Source organism: Aquarana catesbeiana, linkage group LG12 (genome assembly GCF_042186555.1).
Source record: "Aquarana catesbeiana isolate 2022-GZ linkage group LG12, ASM4218655v1, whole genome shotgun sequence".
Taxonomy (NCBI): domain Eukaryota; kingdom Metazoa; phylum Chordata; class Amphibia; order Anura; family Ranidae; genus Aquarana; species Aquarana catesbeiana.
This window is the reverse complement of record NC_133335.1, coordinates 185259439-185280173: the sequence shown is the minus strand read 5'-3', so window position 1 is coordinate 185280173 and position 20735 is coordinate 185259439. Positions and strand designations below refer to the sequence as shown.

General features: G+C 44.1%; 1 protein-coding gene across 1 annotated transcript in view; it reads right to left on the bottom strand.

The window, feature by feature from the left end:
* CCNDBP1 (cyclin D1 binding protein 1) overlaps positions 1-7755 on the bottom strand; it is a 38144-nt gene extending 30389 nt beyond the window's left edge. Inside the window, exons 1-2 of the mRNA XM_073606305.1 lie at positions 7619-7755; positions 3608-3661 (exon numbers count right to left, since the gene is read on the bottom strand). Of these exons, the coding sequence (XP_073462406.1) occupies positions 3608-3661; positions 7619-7676 (112 nt within the window). The 5' untranslated portion in view covers positions 7677-7755. The remainder of the gene's footprint in view (positions 1-3607; positions 3662-7618) is intronic.
* Between the last annotated feature and the right edge of the window lie 12980 nt (positions 7756-20735).

Sequence of the window (20735 nt, the reverse complement as noted above, 5' to 3'; positions counted from 1 at the left end):
CTGAGGAGCTTTACAGTTGCCATAGCGCTAAAAATAGCGCCTGTAAATCGCCTCTCCTGTCACTCCAATGTGAAAGCCCAAGGGTTTTCACACTGGAGCGGTGCGCTCGCTGGATGTTAAAAAAAAGTCCTGCTAGCAGCATATTTGCAGGGCTTCAGGAGCGGTGCATACACCGCTCCTAAAGCGCCCCTACCCATTGAAATCAATGGGCAGTGCCGCCGAAGTGGATGGAAAAAAGGTTTGCGGGAGACCTTATTCAGCCACTAATGGGGTTAAAAGCACCTCTAAAACAACGGTAAAGTGCTGCTAAAACTAGAGGCGCTTTATCGCCAACGCCCCCGCGCCTCAGTGTGAAAGTGCCCTTCTGAATAATTTTTTTTGCCCATTATTACTCCCACAATCCTTTGGATTGTGCAGATTGATTAGGTTGTTTGGGAAGCTGCATCAGCTCTCAGGTGTTGGCTTTTATTTCTCTTTTAATAATGTTTATTCAGAGATTATGATGCTGCGAACACACGATCGGACATTCTGACAACAAAATCCTCGATTTTTTCCGATGCATGTTGGCTCAAACTTGTCTTGCATACACACGGTCGCACAAATGTTGTCGGAAATTCCAAACATCAAGAACGCGGTGACGTACAACACGTACGACGAGCCAAGAAAAATGAAGTTCAATAGCCAGTGCGGCTCTTCTGCTTGATTCCGAGCATGCGTGGAACTTTGAGCATCGGAATTGTGTACACATGGTCGGAATTTCCAAAAACAGGCTCACATCGAACATTTGCCATCGGAAATTCCGACCGTGTAGACAGAGATTAAAAGTGCCATTATACATAGCAACATACAACATCTCCTTTTCGTAACAAAATAATAAAAAGTTATAAATATAACAATAGAAACTTTCCCAGTGAATAAAAAGAGTAACGGGAGATCCAGGCTATCATTGTGTCTAAAATATGCCAATTCAGATTAGTGGTCAAACGTTTTTCCAGCCTGGTCAACCACAGCATATTAGGAATGACTCGTTACCCTCATGTAGATGGGCAAGTTCACCTTCACCAAAAAAACTGCCTATGCAGATAAGGGGTGGCTGTAGATGAAAACAAACTGTGCAGCTCTGACTAAAGTCGAATAATACCCTCGCTAGGTGTAGGCCATTTACATACCTTATGAAGCCTGACTGGAAAACTCCCAAGACGTTGCTAAGGAAGGCCTAGTCATTACTGTTCACCTCCACCATCACAGGAGTGAGCTCTCAAATGCTGAGCTCAGAACTACTCCATCGGGGAGAGAAAGAGCATGTGAGGAGGTTTGAATCAGAGAAAGAGCTCACTCCTGTGATGATGGAGGTGAGCAGTAATGACTAAGCCTCACTTGGCAAAATCCTGAGAGTCTTTCAGTCAGGCTTCATGAGGTATGTAAATGGCCTACACCTGTAGCAAGAACATTATTCATCTTTAGTCAGAGCTGGATTGTTTGTTTCTCATCTATAAATACTTCTTACCTGCATAGGCATTTTTTTTGTAAAGGTGAACTTACCCTTTAAACAGGCTGATCATCATGATAGTGTCAGAGGATAGAAGGCACAGGGCAGCCACATGCAGATCCTTGGTAGCCCAGGCTCTTTGACCCCTGTACAGCCACAGGCCGCATACCCCACAATACTCCATACACCCACACTTATTATTATTATACAGCGTCAACAGTTTGCGAAGCGCTTAGCAAAATAAAGGAGTCCAAAGGAGTCTTCCCGAAGCATTGGGAGAAAATAAATAATTAAAAAAAAAGATAAAATTTAAGACTTAAAACAAGAGTATAAGTCGATCCGAGTATAAGACGAGGTCCCTAATTTACCACAAAAAACTGGGAAAAACGTATTGACCCGAGTATAAGACGAGGGTGAGAAATGCAGAGGGTCAACAATGCCCATCTGCAGCTGCATGCCTTCCTGTGTCCTGTGCAGCCTACCTATATCCTGTGCATGTGTCCTGTGCATGTGTGTGTGTCCCTGTGTCCTGTACATCTGTGCATGTGTCCTGTGTGCATGTGTCCTCTGTGCATGTGTCCTGTGCAACCTCCCTGTGGCGATCTCCATCCTCCGATCAGCGTGTGATAATACACTTCAGCGGCCATTCCACTATTCAAAAGCCGGGCCTCCTCCTCGTCTGTGATAGGCAGAACACTCAGCAGTCAGCCTATCACGGATATTCTCTCATTCTCATACCACGGACAAGGATGAGAGAATGCCTGTGATAGGCTGTACACTGACAGATGGGAAATAAAGTGTTCAGCCTATCACAGACGAGCAGGAGGCGCGGCTTTTGAAAGGTGGAATAGCCTCCGAACGGTATTATCACACGCCGGACGCCTGCATGACACGCTGATCATGCAGACAGACGGCGGTAACTCGAGTATAAGTCGAGGGGGGCACTTTCCAACAGGTATAATGATAGACATACTGCATCCTTCCACCCTAGGTCTGCCCCTAAAACGCATTTTGTACATTCCAGACATTGTTGTCGAAATTACACATCCAGGGGGTTACATACATACAGGGATGGGTGAGCGGCCCTGGTCATGAACTGCTTGCATCCAGGGCTGCTCATCCTTCCCTGTACATGTGTAACCACACCGATGTGTGATTACAGGCATACAGCCTGTCACTGAATTGAACAGGCCATGGCTGCAGCTGTACAGCAACACCTGCGACTCCAGGTCGTGAAAATACGCTGAATTCACCAGTGCCTGGATGTGTCCTTATGCATACTCTTAAAGGGTGCTGCCATCATAAATTTGTAATATAACCTTTGAAATGAATTGGATAATCTTTCTGGAGAATGTATTTTCATACAGGTAAAAGATCAGCTTGTTTAATAATGTTGTCATTATGTAAATTTTTGAAATCCACGTTTCCAGAGAATGTTTGCAATTCCGTATGTACACAGGGGCAGTCAGATTTTCTCATTACATATGCAGGTTCTGCTTCCTCCTTTGCACTAATACACAGACACACTGAAAACAATGGACTTCCTGTGTGGCTGATATCTTACCTGGAAGTACAGTGCTCCAGGTGATCTACAAGTCCCTATATTTAACAACAAAAATTGAAAAGAGTATGCGCCTATGACGAAGGGCTTTTGTTCGCATCAGTCGGGTCTTATATGCCCATACAAATCTACGGGAATGCAGAATTGATTTAATCAGGTCAGGAGGAGGTCAACTGCACCTGCCTACTAGTGCTGTGCACCATTCTCATTTACATGGGGGGGGGTAAATCTGGGGGCCCCTCTTGTTGTGCACTTTCCCAGCAACAGTACCCGTCTGCCAATCTGCAACAGTGTAACCAGTATGTATTCAAAAAAGTACATTATAAGGCAGTGATGGTGAACCTTGGCACCCCAGATGTTTTGGAACTACATTTCCCATGATGCTCCAGTACACTGCAGTGTAGTTGGGCATCATGGGAAATGTAGTTCCAAAACATCTGGGGTGCCAAGGTTCGCCATCACTTTTATAAGAAAATATAGGAGGTAGACAGCCCAAGAGAAACACAAATATAATCCAACTGCTATGGTGTATATGGCCAGAGTCAATAGTTTCTTACCCAGGGTGTCCCAGAACTGCGGACTAAAGTTGCTGCCTTCACTGGATTCGCCATCTGCACAAAGAAAGACAGAATCACTTTCAATGTCTATGCGTTTGGCTAGTCCAATTCACAAAGACATCAGCTTGTGAACACTAGAATGAAGAGCAAGAAGAATGTACATCAGGCATTATATTGCATTTCACAAGTTTTAAACCTCATACATGAAATATGAACAACGCATATCCCTCTATAGTGTGTACTTATCTCAATCCAGAGCATTAAAGTGGTTGTATACCTTTTTTTAAAACTTTTACCTACAGGTAAGCCTATAATAAGGCTTACCTGTAGGTAAAAAAAATATCTCCTAAACCTGTACGGTTTAGGAGATATTCCCCTCACAATGAGCTGCTGAATGCAGCGGCGCATGCGCACAGGGGATTCTCGGCCAACAGCCCGGCAAACTCGGGAGCTTGCCGGACTGAAGTCTCCCGCACACACGGCTCCGGCCACTCACAGCGCCGGAGCCGCGATACCCGGAAGACACGCCGAGGGGAGATGTCAGCTCCCTCGGCGTGGACAGGATGAGATGCCGGCGCCTCGTTCTAAGGTAAGTATCTCACAATGAGCTAGTATGCGGTGCATACTAGCTCATTATGCCTTTTCCCTTGCAGGTATAGGAAAAAAAAAAAAAAAACGCGGGTATACAACCGCTTTAAGTTTCATTTCTGTCTGCTGCTTCATTCCTCTGCTATCAGCATGAATCACTTCTGACAAGTTTTCTTGACCCCAAAAGAGAATGGTGACAGGGGAGGGATCTCCAGCTGATTGACAGCCTCAGCTCTGTTCCTGTGTGCTGCATAAAAGGGGGGAATGCATTTTTCTTGCGCTTAAGGTGCTGATAATGGCCCACAATAAATTCATATTAATTTAAATTCATGATATTATTTTAAAAAGTCAAAAACAATTATATATAAAAATTATTTATTTTTCTAAAAACTGTCATTTTCAGTTTTTGTCCAAGTGCATTCTGTATTTTCAGTTTCGGCACCGAAATTTCCAATCGGTGCACCTCTACAATAGGGGATTGAAAAATTAAAAAAAACGAATTTCGTCATAAATTTAGGTAAAAATTTATTCTGCTACAGGTCTTTGGTAAAAAAAAAAAAATATATATCCTAATAAGTGTATATTGATTTGGTTTGTGTGAAAGTTATAGTGTCTACAAATTATGGGATACATAATGGATTTTTTTTTTTTTTTTTAATTCTAGTAGTGGCGGCAATCAGCGACTACTAGGACTGTGATAGTGTGGCGGACAATCTGACACTAACTTGACACGGAGGGGACTGACTAAATGACACTGACATCACCAGCGACACTAATACAGTGACCAATGCTAATACTATACACCGTAACTGTACTAATGACACTGGTTGGGAAGGGTTTAACGTTTAGAGGCAATCAAAGGGTTAACTGCGTGCCTTATGGGGCGTACACACGGTTGGACTTTTCGACTGGACTGACAGACCAAATCCGGCGGACAATCCAATCGTGCGTGGACTTCACCGGACCTTCAGCGGACTTTTCCAGTCACAAATCTGACACTTTAGATTCGGAACATGCTTCAAATCTTTACGTCGTAACTCAGCCGGACCCAGAAATCCGCTCGTCTGTATGCTAGTCCGACGGACAAAAACCGACGCTAGGGCAGCTATTGGCTACTGGCTATCAACTTCCTTATTTTAGTCCGGTGTACGTCATCACGTACAAATCCGTCGGACTTGGGTGTGATCGTGTGTAGGCAAGTCCGTTCGTTAAAAAGTCTGTCGGAAGTCCGTCGGACCAGTCCGGTCGAAAAGTCCGCCCGTGTGTACGTGGCATAACAATGTTATCTTTGTGTTCTGGGTGGTGTTTTCACTAAGCAATGTGCAGGTTTTTTCTCCCTGCAGGGAGAGAAAAAAAAAAAAGGAAAAACGGCACATCGCTGCTGTCTGTAGAAGGCCCTGTGTTTTTTACCTACACAGGGCTCTATTCTGTCATTCGTTCAGCCGATCAGTGGGTCCCGGTCATACATCATTGGCGGAGACCCCCTGATCAGCATGTGCTGGAGCAAATGGCCGCACAGTCGGGGCTGCGGGCGCCCAACTACCTGGATCAAATACACGCACGTGATCCAGTGCAGTGGGGTCGCTCTGCCGCAGTGTGAGGAAGGCAGTCGCCAAGTGGTAATGAAGTGTTGTAAAGGTAATGCGCTAGGCTGGTGCACCCTCTCTCTGTTGTTTTGTAGTGCTTACAGCTCCACTGCTTCACCAAACCACTAAGGACGGGCTCGGGCGTGATCGCACAGCGCACGTGCAGAGCCCGCCAGGAAGTTGGCGCTGCGCTAATCACAGTCAGCAAGACACTTTCCCGATGTGCGGCTGCAAAGATCGGGAAATGTCTGTGATTAGCGCAGTGCCGACTTCCCGGCGGGCTCTGCACGTGGGCTGTGCGAACATGCCGCAGCTCATCCTTACAAACCATTACGGATACTCAAGTCGTAATCAACCAGATGCTGTGAACCATACCGCACAGTGGGGTTGATTTACTAAAGGCAAATCCACTTTACACAACAAGTGCACTTGGAAGTGCAGTCGCTGTAAATCTGAGGGGAAGATCTGAAATGAGGGGAAGCTCTGCTGATTTCTATCATCCAATCATGTACGAGCAAAAATGCTGTTTTTTTTATTTTCCTTGCATGTCCCCCTCAGATTTACAGCGACTGCACCTCACTGTGCACTTGTAGTGCAAAGTGGATTTGCCTTTAGTAAATAACCCCCACTATGTATTTTTTAAAGTTCAGCTAAAGGCTACTTTTTTTTCTCATTTTGGATAGAGTAAGGGAGGGTTATGGCCTTTGTCAGAAAAAAAAAAAAAAAAAAAAAAAAAAAACACACTATCTGTGTCCCATTGGAGAGATTTTCCTTCTCATCCTATGCCATAGCCAAAACAGGAAGTGAGAGAAAATCCCCCACTATGCAGGAATGGCTGGTAGTTACCAAAACTTGTGTCCCCTTTGGAAGATTTCCACTCTATTCCTATTTTGGTGACAACCCAAAATGTGATTTTCTTCCACTTTCATTCACAATGATAACCCTTGATCCTCTCCCTCTCCGGCATTACAACTGTGGGCACCCGGCTGCGACAGCTTAAGGCTTCACATCTGGGTGTGCACTGCACATGAGCGCATCCCGCTGCACCTCCCGAGTGGTCGGGCAATCTTCTGGGACCTGTGATGTGTCCCAGAAGGTTGCAGGGAGAGGAGAACTTTCACTCGGATCGCCTAGGCCAGCCGCAGGCAACCTGGGGCTCTCTACTAGTTGCAGAACTACAAGTCCCATCACGTCTCTGGGAGTAATTGTAACTGCCAGCCTTGCAATGCCTCATGGGAAATGTAGTTCCACAACAGCTGGAGGGCCCCAGGTTGCCTAGGCAGTCCGATCAGAAGTTGGAGGGGGTACCTGTTAAAACAAGGTACTCACTCCCTCCCCTAAAAAATAAAATGACATGCCAAACATGGCATAGGAGGGGGGAGGAGTGCTTAAAGCAGAACTTTCCCTTTTGGGTGGAGCTCCCCTTTAAATCTGAACTCCAACCAACATTTTTAACTTCTGTAAAGAGAGATCAGAACCTGTTTGTTTTTTTTTCTGCTGTTCATGTCCCCACTAGGAGATTTCCTTTCATTTCCTGTTGCAGGTACACAACAGGAAGTGTTGGCGAATCTCATCTTTCACTGCTGAAACCAGAACTAAACATCCCCCATTAGATGTCCTGACAGGAAGGCAGTACTAAGAATTCTGGTTCCCTGACAGGAGAGGACAGCCTGCTCTATGTGCTACAGGCAGAGTCAGGGCTGCTATTCTGTAATACTGACTGACAGCCAGTGCAGGACATCTGCTCACCACCCATCGTGTCCCACAGCTATTCCCCTTCCTCCGTCTATTCCTCCCCTTGTATCCATTTCAGATAACAGACAAAGCGGGGCCCCACCTCGCAGCTTCCCCAGCACAGCGCGCAGATTGTCCAGCAGCCCCTGTAGCGGCTCCATATTCCCCCGGAACCACCGCTCCTGATCCTCAGGCGCCAGTCGGAAATCTAACAGCAGCACACCCACACCTCATTTCCGGTACCATAGAGTTTAACACCAGGGATAGAAGGTGTGATAAATATGGAGGCGGGACACACATACTTGTATGACGAAATTTCACACCTCAAACGGACCAAAGTGTGCATAGAGCATCACAATGAATGTGTTTTCTTTTCTTTTTAGTTAGCTTTCACGCACAGGGGCAGGAAAAATGCGCTTTTAAAGACATATTCTGACACTTGTCACATGTAAAAATCAAAATTTTTGCTAGAAAATTACTTAGAAACCCCAAACATTATATATTTTTAAAAAGAGAAGTATGTGGTTTTTTTTTTCCCTCTTTTATACTTACCTTGGTGGATGCAGCATGGGACCGATGCTTCATCTGTCCCCCGGCGCCTCTACACTGAGAACCGAGCGATCGAACACTGCTGATGGCTCAGTTCTCACTAAGGGCTCCGGCGTGTTCGCACAGCCCACGTGCAGAGCCCGCCAGGAAGTCGGCGCTGCGCTAATCACAGGCAGTGAGACATTTCGTGATCTCTGCAGCCACACATCAGGACAATGTCTCACTGCCTGTGATTAGCGCAGTGCCAACTTCCTGGCGAGCTCTGCACGTGGGCTGTGCGAACACGCCGGAGCTCATCCTTAGTTCTCACAGATCCCCGAGAGGAGAGCTGCTGACTGTCAATCAGACACTCTCCTGCTCTGCTCCTCCTCGCTCACTGGAGCACTGAGCTGTGGAGGGGTGGGAAAACGGCCATCTCAGGCTCTCATAAGGTTGCCAGCTCATCCCTTTAAAACCAAACACTTATGAATTACACAGGTTCTGAGGCTAATTTAATTCAGATAAGGCACCAAGTGAGTTTAATTACCACCTTAATCAGTCACAGAACCTGTGTAATTAATATGTGTTCGGTTTTAAAGGGATGAGGTGGCAACCCTAGGCTCTCAGTGGCTCGCTGAGACGGGTGTCAGTCCAGGCACCTGGCGGATCCAGACTTTATGGATGTTTCGTATTCCCATCGCACACGTTCCTGGTATAAGCTCTAAGAGCCCTTTCACACTGGGGCGTTTTTCAGGCTCTTTATTGTTAAAAAAAGCGCCTGTAAAGTGCCTGAAAGAAGCCTCATCTGCAATCCCAATGTAAAAACCTGAGCCCTTTCACACTGCCAGCGCCCGAAAAACGCTGGTAAAGCGTTGCTTAAGACCTCTTTCACACTGGGGCATTTTTCAGGTGTTTTTCGGGCGCTGGCAGTGTAAAAGGGCTTGGGCCATCTGCGCACCCAGTCCCGGGGCAAAAACACGAAAAAGCTGCAAAGAAGCTGCTTGCAGGACTTTTTTTGATGCCCTGCCAGCGCAGCGCCCCAGTGTGAAAGCACTCGGGCTTTCACATTGGGATTGCAGATGAGGCTTCTTTCAGGCGCTTTACAGGCGCTTTTTTTAACGCTAAAGCGCCTGAAAAACGCCCCAGTGTGAAAGGGGTCTTAGACCCCTTTCACACTGTGCCGTCAGCGGTAATGCAGTGCTATTTTTACCGCCACTTTCTTTTTTTAGCACCGCTTTAACGTCGTTTTAGTGGCGCTATTCGGCTGCTAGCGGCCGATTTCAGGAGCTGTGGAGGACATACCTAATTTATCAGAACACCTGTATACTATATTTATAAAGGTCTAAACTGGAGGTGAGTGAGTAATTTATGAAGCACTTATGTATTATAAAACTAGACCATAGGCAAGAGTACGTAGGATTGTAAAGCAACTTAAAAAAAATACTGAAAATACTAGCTCATCGAGCTTCTGTGTGTATCACTGGTGCATGATTTGTGTTGTGATATTACACCTCAGCACACAGGAGCTTGTGTGCATAACAAGTAAGGAATATGGTATTTTAAATTATTTTTTACTGAGTGTATATTATTTGAACTGTAAAAGCTGACTGAACAGCTCACCCTCCTTGAGCAGCATTGTTGATTGGAGCACTGTGCAATGTCAGACCACTGCACTCTGTATAGGAGCGGCAGTCTGGCTCTTCAGTGTGCTGCCGAGACAGATCAAAATATACGTATACACTCAACACTTCTATCTCAGTGGTATATGTTACCCAAAAGATAGTTTAACCACTTGCTTACTGGGCACTTAAACCTCCCTCCTGCCCAGAACAATTTTCAGCTTTCAGCGCTGTCACATTTTGAATGACAATTGCGCGGTCATACAACACTGTACCCAAATGAAATTTTTATCATTTTTTTCCCACAAATAGAGCTTTCTTTTGGTGGTATTTAATCACAGCTGGGAATTTTTTTGCTAAACAAACAAAAAAGATGGAAAATTTTGAAAAAAAAAATCATGTTTCATAGTTTGTTATAAAATTTTGCAAACAGGTAATTTTTCTCCTTCATTGATATGCACTGGTGAGGCAGCAATGGTAGGCACTGATCGGCTGCACTGATAGGCACAGTTAAGGTGGCACTGACAGGCACAGATAAGGTGGCACTGATAGGCACAGATAAGGCGGCACTGATGGGCGCTGATGGGTGGCACTGATGGGTGGCACGGATAGGTGTCACTGATGGGCACTGATAGGTACCACTGATGGGGGGCACTGATGGGTGGCACTGATGAGCAGTGATGGACGGCACTGATGGGCACTGGTAGGTGACACTGATAGGTGGCACTGATGTGCAGCATTGTTGTTGTGGCACTGATTGTGGGCGCTGATGGGTGGCACTGTGGGCACTGATGGGTGGCACTGTGGGCACTGCTGGGTGACGCTGGTGGGCACTGGTAGGCAGCATTGCTGCCTATTGCTAGGTGTCACTGGCAAAGGACACAGATGATCGCCGTGAGAGGGACAGATGTCCCTCTCACGGCCGCCGGTGATCGTCTTTTTTTTTCCTCCTCACGCTGTCAGCGCGAGGAGAAAAAATAGCCGATTACCGGCTCTGTTTACATCACATGATCAGCTGTCATTGGCTGACAGCTGATCATGTGGTAAGGGGTCGGGACCGACCCTTTACTCCGATCTGTGATCAGGCGAGTCTCATAGACTCGCCGATCACTGAGCGCGCTGCGCGCCCTGCAGTGGGCGCGCAGGCCGCTCGTGCAGGGACGACGTCAATAGACGTCGCCCCGGCAATGTAGGTCCACGCTGTTTTCCTGTCATTTGGCAATAGCACGGATATGAGGAGGTTAAAGGAGAAGAACAGCCAAAGCTCGTTTGGCTGTACTTATCCTGTGGATCACTTGAGTGCAGTTTGTTCTGCACTCCTGTAGCCTGCTGTCAACTGATATCACAGAGACGGTCCAGGCTAGGGGTTGGGATCAGCCAACAAGCGCCTGAGCCAGCCACTCCCACCCCCTCCACAGCACGCAGAGGGGGTTGGAGCAGACAGTAGTAACTGACAGTCACCAGCTCTCTGCTCAGGGAGCACTATGAATCGAGCAATTCTCTTTTAAGGTGAATCCTCAATGTTCACTATTATGTTTCAGAAAGGCCAAGAAGGATCTATGTACCATATTTGGAGATTTTGGATTGGAATGAAAATGAATGTACCTAGGTATCAGCAAGTGGTGCTCACTAATAAACCTATTCCTGATATCACTTTATGTTCATTAACCCTCTTTTCTTGCAGTTTTCTAGTAGCTAAAAACACCAGCGCTAAATCTTGGAAATCCATTCGTCAATAAAAACCTCACCAGTATATTATTAGATAGACAAGATACATTTGACAAGGCCTGTTCACCCTGGATGGGCTATTTACAGAGTTGTAATAAATTATCTGTGAATGGAAAATTATTTTGGGCTGTTGTCATATTTCTCAAGACCTCCTGGTGGTACTTTATTTCCTCACACCTTATCATTCTGATTTTCTTTCTTACCTATCCTTCAACCTCCCCCATATAGATAGCACGAAGGAAGAAGGTACTACCCTTGAAACGTGTAAGCCAGTTTGGCATTGAGGAAGAGGGTACTACCCTTGAAACGTGTAAGCCAGTTTGGCACTGAGGAAAAGGGTACTAGCCTCAAAACATGTAAGCCAGTTTGGCACTGAGGAAAAGGGTACTAGCCTCGAAACATGTAAGCCAGTTTGGCACTGAGGAAGAGGGTACTACCCTCGAAACGTGTAAGCCAGTTTGGATTCCTGCAGTGTCCTAAGCCCAGGAGTACGTGAAATGGACTGACTAACTATAATATATCGATGAGCATTGCCTGATATGGTGTTTGTGAGTAGATTTATTTTTATCTTACGATAAATGTTACATTGGGATAACGCGCTAGGCTGGTGCACCCTCTCTCCCCTGTGTTTTTGTAGAATGTTATTGAGGCTCCTCCAGTCCTAACAAGGCAGCAAAGCGTGGTACGTCCATATTTCCAGTTGAGAAGTGGATGTATTTGAAGAACTGGTACCAGATCACCACCACACTCCTGCGCAAAAGGCGTTTTGTTTTCTTGAGAAATGAAATAATTTATAATCCTACAGCATTTGACGTTATCTCACAGTTTTAAAAACTTTACTAGCATTAGCTGATACTATTAATCAATATAATGGGAGAATACTATCCATTGTCTGTCATTTGCCAACTATGAACACAGCAGTCTGCAAAATAAAAACACCACATTCTTGCCAAGTAAAGTACTTGAGGGTTCAGTTGGTCCCTAGGGTCCATTTATTCCAGGGCAGTCTGTTGCGACGTTCAATGCATACAAATTACTGCACTTTATATTTTATATATATATATATATATATATATATATATACACATACATACATACATGCAGTATCTCACAAAAGTGAGTACACCCCTCACATTTTTTGTAAATATTTTATTATACCTTTTCATGCATTTCATACGCTCTCACAACACACCTCAATGTGCTGTAATGCAATACTGTGCCTTGTGTGCTATGCTAGCAAAACTGCAGCAGTTTCTGGAATGTTGTGCATTAGGCAGGCTATTTAAATGCAAAGGTTGCCATATTGCAACACACCTTTTATATATATATATATATATATATATATATTTATATTTATATACACACAGTATCTCACAAAAGTGAGTACACCCCTCACATTTTTGTAAATATTTTATTATATCTTTTCATGTGACAACACTGAAGAAATGACACTTTGCTACAATGTAAAGTAGTGAGTGTACAGCTTGTATAACAGTGTAAATTTGCTGTCCCCTCAAAATAACTCAACACACAGCCAATAATGTCTAAACCGCTGGCAACAAAAGTGACCCGCTGGCAACAAATTGGGCCCAATTAGCCATTTTCCCTCCCCGGTGTCATGTGACTCGTTAGTGTTACAAGGTCTCAGGAGTGAATGGGGAGCAGGCGTGTTAAATTTGGTGTTATCGCTCTCATTCTTCCATACTGGTCACTGGAAGATCAACATGTCACCTCATGGCAAAGAACTCTGAGGAACTGAAAAAAAGAATTGTTGCTCTACCTGAAGATGGCCTAGGCTATAAGAAGATTGCCAAGACCCTGAAACTGAGCTGCAGCACGGTGGCCAAGACCATACAGCAGGACAGGTTCCACTCAGAACAGGCCTCGCCATGGTCGACCAAAGAGAGAAATAGATGTATGAGTGCTGCCACCATTGCTGCAGAGGTTGAAGGGGTGGGGGGTTAGCCTGTCAGTGCTCAGAACACATGCGGCACACTGTATCAAATTGGTTTGCATGGCTGTCATCCCAGAAGGAAGCCTCTTCTAAAGATGATGCACAAGAAAGCCCACAAACAGTTTTCTGAAGACAAGCAGACTAAAGACATGGATTACTGGAACCATGTCCTGTGGTCTGATGAGACCAAGATAAACTTATTTAGTTCAGATTGTGTCAAGCGTGTGTGGTGGCAACCAGGTGAGGGGTACAAAGACAAGTGTGTATTGCCTACAGTTAAGCATGGTGGTGGGAGTGTCATGGTCTGGAGCTGCAAGAGTGCTGCCAGCACTGGGGAGCTACAGTTCATTGAGTGAACGCTGAATGCCAACATGTACTGTGACATACTGAAGCAGAGCATGATCCCCTCCCTTCGGAGACTGGGCAGTATTCCAAAATGATAATGACCCCAAACACACCTCTAAGACGACCACTGCCTTGCTAAAGAAGCTGAGGGTAAAGGTGATGGACTGGCCAAGCATGTCTCCGGACCTAAACCCTATTGAGCATCTGTGGGGCATCCTCAAATGGAAGGTGGAGGAGCGCAAGGTCTCTAACATCCACCAGCTTCATGATGTCGTCATGGAGGAGTGGAAGAGGACTCCAGTGGCAACCTGTGAAGCTCTGGTGACCTCCATGCCCAAGAGGGTTAGGGCAGTGCCTGAAAATAATGGTGGCCACACAAAATATTGACACTTTGGGCCCAATTTGGACATTTTGCCAGCGGTTTAGACATTAATGGCTGTGTGTTGAGTTATTTTGAGGGGACAGCAAATTTACACTGTTATACAAGCTGTACACTCACTACTTTACATTGTAGCAAAGTGTAATTTCTTCAGTGTTGTCGCATGAAAAGATCTAATAAAACATTTACAAAAATGTGAGTGGTGTACTCACTTTTGTGAGTGGTAATATAAATATATATATATATATATATAAATATAAAAGGTGTGTTGCAATATGGCAACCTTTGCATTTAAATAGCCTGCCTAATGCACAACATTCCAGAAACTGCTGCATTTTTGCTAGCATAGCACACAAGGCACAGTATTGCATTACAGCACATTGAGGTGTGTTGTGAGAGCGTATGAAATGCATGTAACATGAGTTACTGCAGCACAGTGGTGTGAACATTTTCAGCACACCTTTAAAGCCTTACATTTACTATTTTTTTATTGGGTTAGGTTCCACAGTGAGTATAATAAGCATGTTTTACTGCATATACAGACTGATTTTACTGTTGTGTGTTTAGTAACACTTTAAATATACAATTGAAAGTGTTTCATTATGTTTGTATGATGACTGTAAAAATACTGTTTTCACCTTTTTTTCAGCCTCTTTGCAGCCACTTCCTGTCTAGCTGCATTCACATCATTTCTCAAGATGGAAATACTGATGGTGACAACGGGGGAAGTGTGCAATGTATCAACATGGCCACTTATAGCCCTCATTAAAGTGGTTGTAAACCCTTAGGCTCTGTTTCCACTAGTGCGACTTATTTTGCGACTTGACACATGTCAAGTCGCATGACAAGTCAAAACCCATGTATTTCAATGGTCCCCGTTCTCATTGGTGCGACTCAAGTCGCAGCGACTCGAAAAAAGGTTCTTGCACTACTTTGTTCCGTCTTCGGTGCGACTTGTTCTCCATAGAAAGGTATTAAGTCGCAATGAAGTCGTATGTACATGTCTGACACCGCGACTTTGTTGCGACTTCCACGGAAGTCTACGGAAGCACATGATCTCTGCTCCTCCCAAATACATCACTTCCTATATCGATGTATGTGAGTGTGGAAGACAGCAGGAAGCATGCCTAGGGCAAAAAAAAATAAGCGACAAGTGCATGACAATGAGGAAATTATTAGGCTTGTCAGACAACGTCCGGCAATATATGACCTCAGAGATCCAGGTTACAAAGATCATGCAAAGAAGGAGAGAGCATGGTTGGAGGTGGCTCGCATATATTATGAGACATGGGACTCTTTCTCAGCCACAGAACGTTCTACAAAAAGTAAGTGGTTGATATATGCTGCTTAACACTTTCTGTAACCAATGGTTGTGTGCACTGTTTTTTCTTGGTGGGGCCCGCTTCTCCTGGCAGGAGATCACAATGGTTTGGCAGGAGGTAATCCCATGTCAACACTATCTGTGTTGATGGTGTCATTTATATAGTTACTTTCCTGTAACCTGTGGCTGCAGGAAAGTAAATCTGTGTGTGTGGGCCAGCAAATAATTTTTGTCCACGGTCCTAATAATATTAAATACTATTAAAGATGGCCCTGTCAACATCCTCCAGCACATGTCAAATTATGTAGGTGTCATGGGTAATATATGTAGCGGTTGTTTTAACACCATCCATATCAATTATGCAGCCTAGCAAATGAATGACCTATAGGCAGTGACTAAATTTGTTTTAAAAAATGTATACTTTGCTTTATATTTTGTAGTGCACTCGTTACAAACTCGATGGAGAAGTCTCAAAGACTGCTACAACCGGTACTTACGCAAATTAAAAGAAGGAAGGAGTGGTTCCGGCTCTAAAAGATTAGCCCCATATGCCCATGCCGGGGATCTTGAATTTTTGAAACCAGTGTTGGAAATGCGAGAGTAAGTTATCAGCAGGCATATGTTACGAATTCTACATATCAAATAGTAATGCTTACTTTAAAACTATGTGATTTGTATTTCAGAACCCAAGCAAGCTGGGAAGACAGCACACAGGGTTTGGCAGCAGAAGATGAGGCAGAGGAAGCTGCGGAGGAGGAGGAGCAAGAACAATTCCAAGACAATGTTGACAAGGAACTGTTCGTAGATGAAGCAAGGTCAACATCAAACTCAATGAATGAGGAGGATGCAGAACCAGGACCTAGCAATGTCTCTAGGCCTTTGCGAAGGTCTTCAAGGGTCAGTGCCCAGCCTGGTAAACCCATGGATAAAATTTTAGAGGTAGTCAATCAGATGTCCACTAAAATGGCTGAAAACCAGTGTGAAGACACAGCATTTCTCACTGTAATTTTAGGCATATGTAAACAGGTACCCCCTGAGAAAAAATATGCACTCAGGATGGCTTTAATGTCAACTGCTCAATCATTTGTGGGTGAGGGGCCAACAACATCCTCAGAATATATGCAACCCCCCCTTCCCCAATATCCCCCTTATCAACAATACACTCACTTTCCAAGTACACAGTATGCTCCACCAATAAACCGTCCATACTGTGACCAGTATGGTAATATACTGAATCCCTCAAGGCCACGCATGTTGCATCCAATTCCTGACCCCACTACCTCTACCCTTGGCCCCCCAACCACTCACCAACTTAGGCAGCCTACACCCAGTCATGTTCCGCCTTTTCTGGCAAGGAAATATTACCCTGGTCCATCAGTGGATTTCCCTGGACCAACCAATAGTTCAGTTTCCGGGACCACTGAAAACAAAACATACGAGCAATTGTAATTTACAATTATTATTGAGGTGTGTTTAAGACTTGTTCTCTATTTTTTGTTTGGTTGAGGAGGCCAAAACAACAACTGTTGTAATTTTAAGTTCATGGAACGTATTTCTTTATTTTTGCCTTATTGCAAAAAGAGTTGTCTTGTAAAAAAGATTCAGATATTTTTTTATATTTTTGAAATAATTTTATTTACGTGTTTTTCTGAGAGAAATAGTTTATTATTTCACTATTTGTTGTGCTTGATAAAAAATAAACAAAATGGTGTAGTTCACCCAAACACATAACCCAAAAATTTTGTGTGCTTCCCTGCACAAAAACAAAAAAAATAAAAATAATTTTGTTTACATTGTGCATTTTCGGCTTATCCTTTTTTCTAATTTGAGGAAACTACCTGTTATTATGCTTTTGGATGCACTGAAACATAACATACATCAAAATAATATTCACAGAAAATGCATGACATACATTATGCTATGGCATCCTGCTGCCAGGGGACAGAACCAGCAGCAGACAGAAAATAAGATGAGAATCCCTCACGCACACTGGCACCATTGGTGGTGCCCCTACTGGCACTCCATTGTGCACCTTCCAGATCGTGCATGAGGGAATCTTCAAAAAGATAGCCATCACGAATTCTCACAAAATTGTGAAGAACACATGCTGCTTTTACTGCAGATATTGCATTCTCCATTTTTAAATTAATGGGGGTATGGAGCAAACGCCACTTGTTGGCTAAAATGCCAAAAGAACATTCTACCACTCGTCTTGCCCTCGTTAAGCGGTAATTGAAGATTCGCTTCTCTTCACTCAAACACCGATTTGAATAAGGCCTTAATAGATGCTCACTGAGAGCAAAGGCCTCATCCCCAACAAACACAAATGGCATTGGCGGCCCATTTGTTCCTGGCAACGGACAGTCCTGTGGCAGGTCCAGAGCATCCCGCAACATTCTTCCAAAGGAAGATCTTTGGAAAATACTTGAGTCTGAGCTGCTGCCATATGATCCAATGTCTATATAGCTGAAACAATAATTGGCATCAGCCACTGCAAGTAAGACAAAAGAAAAATATTTTTTGTAATTATAGTATTTTGTTCCACTGCCAATGGGCATCACTACCCTCATATGTTTGCCGTCAATTGCCCCTAGACAATTTGGGAAATTGCAACGATCCCAGAAAAGTTCCGCTTTCTTGCACCAATCGTCGGAAGTGGGCTTCTTCAGAACCAAATCACTAAGGACATTCCATATGTCTCGGCAGGTCTCGTGGACAATAGTGCTGACTGTAGTTTTGCCAACCAAAAATTCAAAATGCAAACTGGAAAAGGAATGTCCAGTTGCCAGGTACCTAAAATGGAAAAGTACATACATTTTAGGATAATGATACATATTGACACTAAGCTACATCAATAAACCCAAAAAACAGAGCTAGGAAGGAGGTGCCTGAGGAAGTGAAGAAGGAAGAAGAGGAGCAGGAGAAAGACACAGGTGATGTAGAGGCAGAGTTAAGATTTTAAAACCAAGCTTACGCACAATTACATGCTAGTAGTTATTTTTGGACTGCATGTAAAGATGATGAAAGAATGATGTGGATCTCCAAAAGCCACATAGAAGTTAAGAAGAAGAAACAGTAGGTATGAACATTTACCTCAATGTTATTATGAGTCTTTCAGCAGATGGAATACTCCTTCTGAAACTGGTGTTTTGGCGCTCTAGATGACTAGAGAGCAAAGCCAACAATTCATCAAAACTGTAAAGAGAAAAAATAGGGCTAGTATCTACACTGACCATGTAAAAATCAAACATTTACAAATGGAGTTACATTTTTCAAACAATTTGATTAGGTTCTAGTTAACACTTCGAGCTAGTCAAATCTAAAAATACTAAAAAGAGTAATAATGACCAGGCATATACACATTTTGAGAAATATATCTGGCAGCATTTGCAAGTTGACATCAAAAAATGTTCTCACCTTCTAATTGACATCCTTGTATAGTTGAAAAATTTTTCATCATGAGCCCGGAGGTCATTGTAAAGGACCCCAAACTGGCCTCTCACTTCCCTTTGGGCAATGATGGGATGTATCCAAAAGCGATGCCTTCTCCTCCTCCGGTTATCCTCCTCTTCTTGATCTATAAATGCTGCTACAGAAGCCAAAATGACTGCTGACCCAACATACTGCATAGCCAACATGTTTGCTAACAAACATACAACACGAGACAACCAAACAGGAAGGGGCAATAAATAAATAAGCAGGATAAGGAATTACATCACTAGGACTAAATCGCAGAACATCCAAGTCGCACAAAGTCGTAATTAAAGTCGCAGCAAAACGCAACACAAATCGCAACGCACAATCGCAGTGTAAAGCGCGCGACTTTGGGGACGCAATAGTGGAAACCTAGCCTTACAGACCACTTTTTGCTACAGGTAAGCCTATAATAAGGCTTACCTGTAGCTACCCCAGATATCTCTTAAACCTGCACGGTTTAGGAGATATCCCCTGTATCTGCATGTGCCGTTGCTTCAGTGAGTGTGCCGTTAGCGGCGGCTTTAAAGTCATCGCAGCTCCGGCCAATCACAGCGCCGGAGCTCGCAATACCCGGAACTAACTACAGGAGCAATGTCGCTGGCCAGAGCGGGGTACGAGGACCGCTGTGGGGGCTTCGATCTAAGGTATGCTAAGGTATGGTATGCTATCAAAGCATGCATACTACCCTGTTTCCCCGAAAATAAGACCTAGCGTGATTGTCGGTGATGGCTGCAATATAAGCCCTACCCCCCAAATAAGCCCTAGTTAAAGTCCTTATAGGTCTTATTTTCAGGGTAGGGGTTATTTTTGGGGAAACAGGGTAGGGCTTATTTGGGGGGTAGGGCTTATATTGGAGCCATTACCGACACTTACGCTAGGTCTTATTTTCGGGGAAACAGGGTAGCTCATTGTGTCTTTGTCTTGCAGGTTGTTGTTTTTTTTTTGTTCATGGGTTTACAACCACTTTAAGAAAGCAAGTGACAGTATGATAATGCACACGATTGGGAGCCAAGGACAGAGCATCATCACCCTACAGCAGAATGCTCCTGAACAAGTACTTTCATTGCAGAATCACCAGGTATAATTTTAATAAAAACTGCAGCTCGGAAATTATTGAAAATTACCGTTTATATAAGAATAACAAGTAAAGCTTATATGAGATTCAGAGTCTTTGTAAACCCTTACATATACCCAGGGAAGTGAATGGCCTCAAGTAATACATAAAGATTAAACAAATCCTCCTACCGAAGTTGTACCCGTTTATCTGCAGTCTTCTCTTCTCTATATCTGTTCAAAGTCCATCATTTAGAAAGCTTGTCTGAGTGTACATAAAAGGGGGGGGGGGGGCTGAAGTTACACACTGCAGAGCTCAGTGAGGAGAGGTCTAGGAGCTGATTGGAGGGAAGGGACACACCCCCCTTCACACAGCTCACAGGAACAGAGCTGAAGCTGTCAATAAGCTGGAGATCCCTCCTCTGTCTCTATTTTTCTATTGGTTTTAGAAAAACTTGTCAGAAGGGATTCATGCTGATACCAGAGGAATGAAGTAGCAGACAGAAATGACAATTAGTGCTCCTAATTGAGACAAGTACACACCATAGAGGGAGATGCTTTGTTCCTATTTCAGGTCTAAAGGCTTACAACCACTTTAAGTGTCCTTTTTAAAGATGAAGTTTAATGTGCTTATATTTTGCATTCCCTGGTTCCCTTTACCCCTCTCATCAACATGCTAATGTAATTTTTAAACAACACCTTTCTGTTTTCATTACATATCTCAATTTAGACCCAGTGGTGTCATAATTGGGGCTATAATGCAGGCAGATCCTGGCTGGTTGGGGTGCAGGGTGCTATACATAGCTTCCTGGGATA